At 42.3% G+C, this 10,196-nt stretch overlaps 1 protein-coding gene across 2 annotated transcripts in view; it reads left to right on the top strand.

Moving 5' to 3' along the window:
- Positions 1-9,100, top strand: part of ATP6V0E1 (ATPase H+ transporting V0 subunit e1) — a 15,612-nt gene extending 6,512 nt beyond the window's left edge. The window contains exons 3-5 of one of the 2 annotated variants that reach the window (XR_003093409.1): positions 1,420-1,550; positions 2,140-2,223; positions 5,247-9,100. Coding sequence is in view for 1 of the 2 variants with exons in the window: in XM_006021057.3 (XP_006021119.1) it covers positions 1,420-1,513 (94 nt within the window). In the remaining variant the exon portion in view is untranslated. The remainder of the gene's footprint in view (positions 1-1,419; positions 1,551-2,139; positions 2,224-5,246) is intronic. The other variant, XM_006021057.3, reaches the window with a different exon arrangement.
- Positions 9,101-10,196: the final 1,096 nt, after the last annotated feature.

Raw genomic sequence — 10,196 nt, 5'->3', positions numbered from 1 at the left:
CTGATGTGGGATTTTTTTTCCTATTGACATTGTTCTAGTACTTTTGAACCCTCTTGCTCTAGACATCCATTTTCCTAACCTTTGATCTAAGTCTACATTTTTCCTTTGCTCAAGTTCTTCTAGCCCCAACACAGTTTTCACAAGAAGGTGAAGATGGGAGAATAGGGTTACTTTTTTTCCCCTCTGAATATGGCAACAAATGGCATCAGTTAATACATATGATTTTCTTAACCCTCCCTTTAGTGCAGGGGTTTCCAACCTTTTTGAATGTGGGACTGGATCATCAACTTCTTATCACCCAGTGGGCCGGCCAAAGGGCACCAGCCCCCCTCCCCTCCCCCCCACCCCCATTAGGAAGCTGCTGAGGGGCTGGGGGAGGGACAAGGGGTGGGAACCGTTGCAGCACCTTGGGCCTCAGAAAACGGCATGGGTGGGCCACATGGTGGCCCGCGGGCTGTATGTTGGACAAGCTTGCTTTAGTGGGTCAAAAGGTGCTTAGTAAACATTAGGCCTTGCATTTCTGATTCATACGAGTATCATTTAACTACGTGAGGGGAACCTGTTATTTGGTGACTTCTTGCCAATATGACAAAGTAACTCAAGAATTATCTCCCAACTCCTCTTCCTGTGCTTTAATTGATAGACTCTATTCTTTCACTTGGGCTTTGCCTTAATATTTATTTTGACAGGCATAAATAAGGCTGTGGTATAAGCTTCCTTTTGTATTATGAATAGCTAATGCTCGGCATAGTTATAGTTTGATTGAATGAGATCAAAAAGCTTGTTTGTTTTGGAGTTGGCCTACTTTAGTGACATGCCCTGTCCCACACTTCTTAAGAGCAGGGGTTGCCAACCCCTGGGCCGGTGCCGGGCTGCGAAGGGTTGGCTACCGGACCGGAAGTGACCGTGGACTGGAAAACTTCGGACTGGAAGTGACCAGCATACTGTGGACCGGCAGCCAACCCTTTTTTTTATACTGAGTACTAAAAAGTGTTGGTTATCTGCCCACAGTATGCCGGTCACTGCTGGTCCATGGCTGGCCGGTCCTCAGCACAAAAAGGTTGGGAACCCCTGTCTTAGAGGTCTTGAGTGGCTCTCAGGGAAGGCTCATGTTATGGTCTGGGAAGATAATGAATATTTCCTGGGGTACTTGCTCTCCAAAGGAAAAAGTGTATTAAAGAGAATTTCCATTTGCCTCTAACAGTGTCATTTGAAATCAGACAACGGCACTGACACCAAACAGTTTTTAGCAGCATATGATGCTTGAAACTTGGATTAAATTTGGAGGTTTAGGAGCATGGGCTGTGCCATGTTTTGATTTGGTGTTAGGCCTTCAATGTTGTCCGTCCGTTGCCCTCACAGCTTTTGGCCAAGTTTCCATCGTCCACATTCCTGATGTCTCCTATGTTTTGTCTTCAGTTGGCTGATTGCGATCCTGGCCCAGCTCAACCCTCTCTTCGGACCACAGTTAAACAATGAAACTATCTGGTATCTTAAACATCACTGGCCTTAAGGTCCTCTGTCTTCTGCCACAGCTGTTTGTGGATTAGGTAAGTGTGGTTGGAGTCCTTTCATTTTATCATTAGGTGGGGAAGGCTCAAGAGGGGGACACCTGGGGGACAACTACCCTGTGTTCTGGTGATTCTCAACCTTTTTAGACTCAAGACATCCTTCATAACTCTGTGAGTTGAGCAGCACCCCATTTAGAAAACAGTAGTATTTACCTGCTTGAAGATAGGCTGGGAAGGAGGAGCAGCAGCCATCAGGGAAGAGCCTGCTCTAATAAATGGGGGCAGGAGAGTAGCTGTAAGGGAAGAGTTTGCACTTGTCTCCTCAAGCTTATCTTGCTTATCTCACTTATCTCCTGTTCCCCCAATGGCACCTTTAAAGGCTATCATGGCACCCTAGTTGCTAATCACTTCTTTATTTATTAGGCTGTCTTTATGTGGGCTGCAACTATGATGTATTTCAGTACTCAATGTTAATCAAATTTGGAGACAATTGTTACAAAACTGGGATGCTGTCTAGACTGCATTCGCTTCCTGGAAAGCTGTGAGAAAAGGGTCGTATCATGGGAGAACAAATATTGGGAGAGCATCAAAAGGAGTATTTCCCCCCACCCCCTTCTTTTATGTTCAGGTGTTAAAGGAAAAATAGGAAATGGAAAATCCAGCTGAGGAGCTAGTTTCTCATCAACTTGAGGCCCATCTGCCTGTTCTGCAGGTAATACCCTTGTTCTGATGCTCTAAAGTAACACCTCTTTGGGGAAGTGGTGCACATGACCAAAGAGGTCTGTCTTGTGTCAGTGAAGTGCCAAATCTTGTAGGCCACCATATTGTTTTAGATAGCAGCCCACAGGCAGTTGTAAGGAGAATGGTTTATCCTACTACTCACTCCCATAACACTGTACAGGTCTTGTTCTTGGAAGCTTATATTGGTCATATTGGAAACCGCCATCAAGGCTGCCTGCTGAAGTGGCACATTGACTTCAGGTGCCATCTTTGAAGGAATGGATTTGGAAATGGGTGGCATAAGTGGAGATTTGCTGGGGAGAGGCATAAAATGGGAGACTAAGTCCATGGCTTTTTTATGTTGATGAGACGGAATTATTCAAAGTGCTGTGCTTTTTCGATCTGCTTCTGTCTTGCAAATTTAATTCCTGTCCTAATTAATATAATTTTCTGTGTTTTGGAAAGAGTTGAACAGCAGTTGACAGATGATAGCTGACATTATAGCTTGATTCGACTCTGGCTATAAAGCTTCCTGAGCATTAGTGCTGAAGCAAAGCCTTAGTGTTTCAAATTAGGTTCAGCCTGAACTAGGAGTGTGTCAGACTACGTAGGTCTCTCTCTCCACTTTTAATAGCTAGTAGAAGCCAAAGTTTTGTTTGGCTCTGCTACAAATATGGGCCTTGGATAGCATGAGGCAGCCAAACTGGACTTAGTTGGTGCGATTTATAGTGCTGTTTCTGCTGACTGGTGACCTTGACCACAAGGAGAAGGGCTGGCAAACTTTGAGCAGACCACAGGATTGGAATTGGGATTTACTCGCCTGGACAAAATGGTCACTTAAGACAGAAAGGATGGGGTCTGCTTTTAATTAAGTGAGCTGCCTGCTGCTGTTTGAGGCACAAGCTGGAGGCAAGAGATGCTCCTAAAATTCAGGCAAGCTATCCAGAGAATATCTGTCTGTTCCCATTAGTGAGGAGTGTTCCAAAGCTTTGGAGAGAAACTGGTCTTGAGGAGGAGAGGGGATATTAATACCTGATAAAATGACCCTCTAAAGTCTGTTGTGTGAGGGGAAGGTGAGACAGCAAGGACAAATTGTTTAACCAGATTCTTACCCAAGAATCTAAATTACAGGCTGAGTGCTTTCCTGATTGTCTTGATGGGTACAGCTGTCTGTGTCCCGTGTTACTTGTGGTTTTCCTTGCCTCTCGGAATGTTGAACCCATGCTCCAGGGGTACAGGTTGTACCTGTGTTGGTCTAAGGACATAGGAAGACGAGGTTATTTGTGTAAATCTGATATCTTTTATTAGACCACCTCAGTTGGAAAAATTTTTCTTTGTAAGCTTTTGGATGCAAATACCTTTCATCAGGCTGAGGAAGCATCTGCAGTTGGTTTGTGCTCTTCCTGGATGGAATGAGTATTTGCAGATTATTGTGTAGTTTCTTGAATGTCTTTCTTTTGCCATTTAGAAAAGAGCAGTGCATTCAGGCATGCTTGGCCCCCACCTGTTCTGTTTAAAGATGGTTACTCTTCTGATTGTTGACAGGACCTTGGACTGCTGGGAATATCAGCTTTGAATTAAGCTCTTGGAGTTCCAATCCTTTGCTCTCTTGTCCTACCCCTGGTGCATCAATACAGCCACACAGCTGTTAGTGATGCTTCTTGCTCCAGACTGAACTACCCAAGTAGACTCCAGCCAAAAATCTCATATGTGCAGCTTTAGCATTGTCTTGGAGAATCTGTGTGTGTTGCTAAATTTTTAGAGCACCTGCCAGAATTCTCACCTGTCTGGTTTATTTTGATTTTTTTTTTTCTGAGATGTGCTTGTCCAAAATCAAGGCTAATACAGGAAAAAAAAATATTTTGTATCCATCATCAGTCTTTAGATTTAAGATTAAGGACAGAATACAGAGCTAAAACAAAGAGGGTGAAATACTAACTTTTTAAAGCTCAACAATTAATTAAAAGTATTTAAAAAACTATATGCATGGTACTAGGGGAAACTTTCAAGTAAACCATCTTTTCCATTGCATGGAATCAGATGGGACTGATGCATCTGATGGGACAAATTAACCTTTGTCATTCCTGTCTCTCTAATTCAAACAGTAATACCTATTAGTATCAGGATAATAATAGACTTCCCCGTACAACCCAGTTAATGGTTTGAAGGGGCAAGTGGTTATGGGTTGGCACTCAAATTATCAGCTGAAAATGTGACTTTACATAGTTTTTGTATCTGCCTCTGAAGCCACTTGTATTCTCTATAGCTTCATCCCTGTGGTGGCCAAGTGCCTCCCAGTAGCGCATTTAGAAATATCCCTATACTTCTATTGCATGTTCGCTCCTTCTTATTCTTCACGTTACTTGTCTTAGTTCCTAGATCAAGCAGCAGAGTATGTCTCCGTGTGCCCTGTGCTACTATCCAGCAGAATAGTGGGCCTGATCCAGTTTGCTGGCTCCCAATGTAATAGAAATAATTTTTAAAAAATAGAACTCTCCAGGGCAGAGCTAATATAGTTGCTTCTAATGTTGCAAGCAAGTGGATGTTTACAGCCAGTGTGACAGCAGCCTGTCCTAGAGCAGATACTCCTGAATTGTATACCTCTTGTGTGCTCCAAGCTAGGAAATGCACTAGGGAAGCCTTTCCTGAGTATCATTCGCCATTCTCAGAGTGCTGAAGTGGGCACTAGAGATGACCCCAGACTAGCTTCACTGGTGCCTTGCTGCTGGGGCATTTGGAGGTGTCCTAGCTGGAACATTTTGTTCCTGAGATGTAGATACACTAAATCTTGTAAATGTTGGACTAATACCGTAGATGGTACAAAGTGTTTGACCCCTGTCTCTCTCAAGATACAAGTAGAAAGATTCTGCCTGGTGGTACTCTGGAGTTGTTTGGCGACAATTGCAGAGCCCTGCTATGTAGCGCTGCATCTTCTTAGGAAGTAAATTTCCCAAGCAAGTCTATCTTAGTAAAAATCTATGGAAGGGAATAACTAAATTGCCTCTTGCTTTGCAGGTAAAGAAGAGATTTCCTCCAGATGAAACACTCCATTGATCCAAAGATGCCATTAACATAGCTGGTTGGATACCACACCTACTTAATGCCTTAATATTTGCCTTGCATTCAAAATGGCTTATTTTTTTCCTACATTACTACTTACACTAACAATGTGCCTGTGAAGATTTATACCTCCTCTTCTCTGCTGTAAACTTTTGTGTGTTAAATCTTTCCATAACAGTGGAAATTCATTAATTGTTCATGGGATATGGATTTGATGGCAGTCCCTTGTTCACTTATGAGCTCTAGGGATCTTCCCCACACAGTAGATGCAGTTCACAGCTATGTTCCATGTGACTGCAGTAGCAATAAAACCCAAAAAAGTATGCACTAAAACCATATGAGGAGAATAAAAATGTTGCCACAGGTTGATGGCACTTTTTTTTTTTACAAAGGGTTGTAATCTTAAGAGGCTTTGTCTTAAATTTCTCATTGTTGTACTTGAGAATAAAACAATCTGTGGCTTTATAAGAAATGTTATTTTGAAGATTGTAAGAGTGTTCTTACAGCTAACTTTCTGGTTCAACTTTCTACAGTGTTTAAGCTGGCAAGCTATGCAAAAAGTTAATCTTCTGAAATTTCAGAGCTTCTGGTATTCCTGTATTATCTAATATGACTATTTCACCATGGCAGCTTGAGTGTAAGTTCTTACCTGGTCTACTCCAGGACCTAGTTGTGTTCCAAAGTAGGATTCTGAGTGAGAGCAGTTAACTTCTCTTTTCTTGTAGCATTCAGGTCTTAAAAATCTCTGTGGTTGGACTCTTACAGTGTAGCACAGAATTATCTGGCAACTTGGAGAGACTGGGATTTAGCCTAACGAACCATTGAGAATGTAGGAAATAATTGTACTGATAGTAAAATGCCTTAATTATCCTACACCAAGTAAAGCATATAGCTAGGATTAAGCCACTTTATGAATTGTGTGCCTTGGAAATGTTTGATCTATGAAAGATGCTTGAGGAAGTGAGCTCCAGAGCTATTGATCCCACCCCAGAGGGGACCTTTTGTTGCCTGTGGATTCAGTAGCGTATACAAGATTACTTCCTTTACCAGAGTGTAAAGGAAGATCCCATGACTAGGTTAACCTGTCCCAGGCCCTCTAGGGCAGAGATGTCAAAAGATGCAGCCCACTGAATCCTATCATTTGACCCACACTGCTGTCTGTGGGTCTTGGACCAGCCATGCACACTGGATCTGGTGTTCAGGGCCAGTCTGTGGGCCTGATTTGGCACCTGGATCAGCCCTCTGCTATTTGTCTGGCCTGTGCAGTGTGATAATTTTGACAACCTGTTCTAGGGTATTGATATCAAACCATGTGGACTGACCCAGGACAGGGCAGAAAACGTAAGGATTGCACATTATACCAAACAGTGCTTCTTCATAGTTTTCCAGAGTGTTTTGACTCCAGGTAGAGTGCATGACCCTTTGGGTCAGAGATGAAAGACAGGGGTAAGTAGTGAGGGCCCTGAAGATCAGCCAGGACTCCCCACAGGGACTGCTTCAATAACACTGATGCTGCAAATACAGGGTGGCAAGTACCCAGTTAGGCTGTGGTCCAAAATACCTAGTTTGTGTCTCCACAAATTTGTCCTTCCTATTGAATTGCTTCTAGGGTCAACTTAATCACTCCTGAAACTCAGCGTAACTCTGGCTCTATCTCCATTATATATAGAAGGCCTAAACAGAGCTGGTTACAGTTATTCAAAAGGAGAAACAAAGGTGGTATTTTGCCTCATCACAGAAAGTGTGCCTTTGTTGCCCCAAGAAACAAGGCTAGGCCACTGCATAAAGAGGCGACATCCTAAGCATAACATAGGATACAGTGGAAAATATACAGAAATAAGAGCTTTTACAAAATTATGAATGAGGGAAGTGGTGGGTTGGTGAGCTGGACTAGGAGATAATGGTTCTTTTTTGGGTAAACAATGTTCCTTTGCTACCTCAGAAAGGACTATTCAACTTGGTTCACTTCATGCAAATACTTGAGGCGTACACAAAACAGTATGCGTAGGTGTTACAAGTGGAAATGCTCTGTTTTCCGAACAGTGCTAACCAAGGTTCAAACCAGTTATAATAGCCATGACTAATAACTGATTGATGCATGTTGTACAAAATATAACTTACGGATTTAAGGATTTATCTGAAATTTGGTGCATGTTAAAGTGAAAGATTTAGCCAGTGAGCAGTGAGGTTGGTTTCATCCTGAACTTTCTTTTTAATTTTGAATTTGTTCTCATTGTGCCACAACACTGTAGAACAATGGTTGGCAATGTTAACTCAGCCCCTGCTGCAGAACAGATCTCCAAGGGAAGGTTCATAAGTAGGACTGGAAGGGACCTCACAAGGTAGGATCATCCCTGGTTCCAACCCAGCCACGACTTTCCTCCACTGCCTAGGTAAAGCCCTTTGCCACTGAAACGCTGCAGTCTGTAGGTTGCTGATTCCTGCCTTAGTCTCTTTGACAATGTAGGTACCCATAGTTGCAAAAATCTAGTCATCTATGACTTGCAGATATAGGAAAACAGATGTGGGGTGTACAAAGCAATTATCTGAGCAAATTAGACTTCTAGCTATTTAATTTGTACACACAGCTCAGATTATGCAAGTGCAAGGAATGATGTTATGCCCCCACCTTCCTACAAAACTGAAGAGAAGAAAATCTTTGAAGATAGCCACCTCCTTGCTTTGTTCATCTGCATAAAACTACTACTGTACTGTGGTTTCAGGGCAAGTTGTACCACTGACCCTGTTCAAAGTGACACCTTTCAAGCAAGAGGACCCATGCCTGCCCTTCTCTCCAAGGTGATTCTTATAATTTGTCCCACTTTCAATTGGATCTCCAGGTTTCAGCATCTCTTACTGTCTGTGTTTAGGTGGAAGGTCTGCTGTGATTAGCCTTGGCAACATGCTTCCTTTGGGATTTGTATCAAGGATCCAGGTATAGATCTGAAAGGGATTCACTTCTCTCTACTCTGACTTTGGAAGATGTTTCTTTTTAAAACCAGACAGCCCAGTTGTTCTTTGTATTCACAAGTTGCCCACCATTCTGTTGCCATTAGCCAAGAGGTTATGCCCAAAACGATACAGAAATGAGACTTTGGGCAGCTACTGTTTGTTAAGCAGCAGTGATTGAGGCTGTCTACTTCAGTTTCCTACATCTATGCAAAAAATCTGTTAAGAATAGTGTGAAGTCTTTGCACCCATGTAGCAGATGGCATGATATTAATCAAACAGACTAATCAGATAGCCCCATACTATGCATAAAAATAATACAGGTATGTCTCAACATTCTTGGAATAGTTTTCTGAAAACTGTTTTGGGCAGAAAAAAATTAGTTTGCTAAGTTGATGCTTAAGATAAAGAGAAATTTGTGACACTGGTATGTATAATTTTTGCAGCTCATGCAAGTGAACTCTGGATCTTTCTCTGCATCGGGGTCCTCAGAAGTGAGATTCGTCCCATGAGCTCTATTCTGTCTCTCTTATACTTTTACATGGACATGGTATTTGAAGCCTAAAATGTAAGCTTCATTACAAGAAATTACAAACTGCATACAACTATTTTTTTTCTTCTGTTGTTGAGTATGATAGTCTAAATTAGACTGGTTAACCTTGGCTGTTTCTTCTCTGCAACTTCATTTACAAAGCAGGTGTCTATTAAAGACCCCCGAGGATGTTTTAAAGACTGTTCTCTTTGAGCACTGATTTTTATTCTCTTTGAATATTGTTAGTATGTCTATACATCTTGTCTGGCTAACTGATGTTTTTACAGTAAGTTTTGAAATTAAAAATAAAATTATGCTTAAGAAATAATCACTAAAAATTGTTTGATTGGATTTGAATTTTCTTCTTGACTATTTATGAGTCCTACAATATAGCATTATAGGGCAAGCGAACGAAACCCTGTAAGTGTAAACCAACTATAAAATGACTCTTACAGTTGCTTAGAAGCTGGAAATTATGCTTTTAAAACGTATTACAAAATTTGCCTGTTTTGAAATGGAACAGTCCATCCAAATATTTCAAAAAATTTCCATGAAAGACATTTGAGAATTTATGTTTGGTCAACTGAAATGATTGTTTTTGAGAGTGACTTTTAAATATATAAAACACAAAAGAAAAATGAATTTTGAATGAAAAGTCCTTTCAAAACTACTAAGCACACTTAAAAACGAGATGTTTCGACACAGTGGAACCTTCTCCCCACTTTTATTCCAAAATCAAATTTTAGTGGGATGGGGCCAGTTTTTTAAAGGGTCGGGATTTTGATGGAATACGGCTCCACTAAAGTTTCTCTGAGCAGCTCTACAGCTTGGTGTTGCTTTCCTTTCTGCCTGCTGTGTCGACCACTTCTGGACTTCTTTGCCCCTATGATTCCCCTGCATGAAGCATCCTCTTTCTGAACTCATCTGCCAACCCCCCCATCCTCAGCTATGTGATAACAGTATGTATGTATGTATGTGTGTGCATATAAAATCGTAAACCCCCAGCTGCAGCTATGTGATAATGGTATGTATATATGTCCTCTTTCATTATCACATAGCTGCGGACGGGGGTTTGGCAGATGAGTTCAGAAAGAGGATGCTTCGTGAGCTATATATATTTTTTTATATATAAAACCAAACCTGGCCACAAGCCTTGAACGTCAGCGTTGTGTTACTAAGGCCGGCTCCGTGCACCCTCACTCCGGCCCCGACCTCCGGTACCAAGTTGTGCTCCAGCCCCACAGAGCCGGTGCGGGGGCTGCTGGGCTGTGCTGAGACGAGCGGGTTGGTCGGGACGAGTGAAACGCGGGCAGGACCGGACCGGAGCGGGCCGGGATCGTTGAGGTAGGTAAGACCGGACCAGGACGGGGGTTTCCGCAGTCTTGGACCAGTCACGGAAGCGATTTTAGCAGTGACCGCCCCTC

Source organism: Alligator sinensis, unplaced genomic scaffold, assembly GCF_000455745.1.
Source record: "Alligator sinensis unplaced genomic scaffold, ASM45574v1 scaffold360_3, whole genome shotgun sequence".
Classification (NCBI taxonomy): domain Eukaryota; kingdom Metazoa; phylum Chordata; order Crocodylia; family Alligatoridae; genus Alligator; species Alligator sinensis.
Note: the sequence above shows the minus strand (reverse complement) of the source record. Positions and strands in the feature narration are given on the sequence as shown.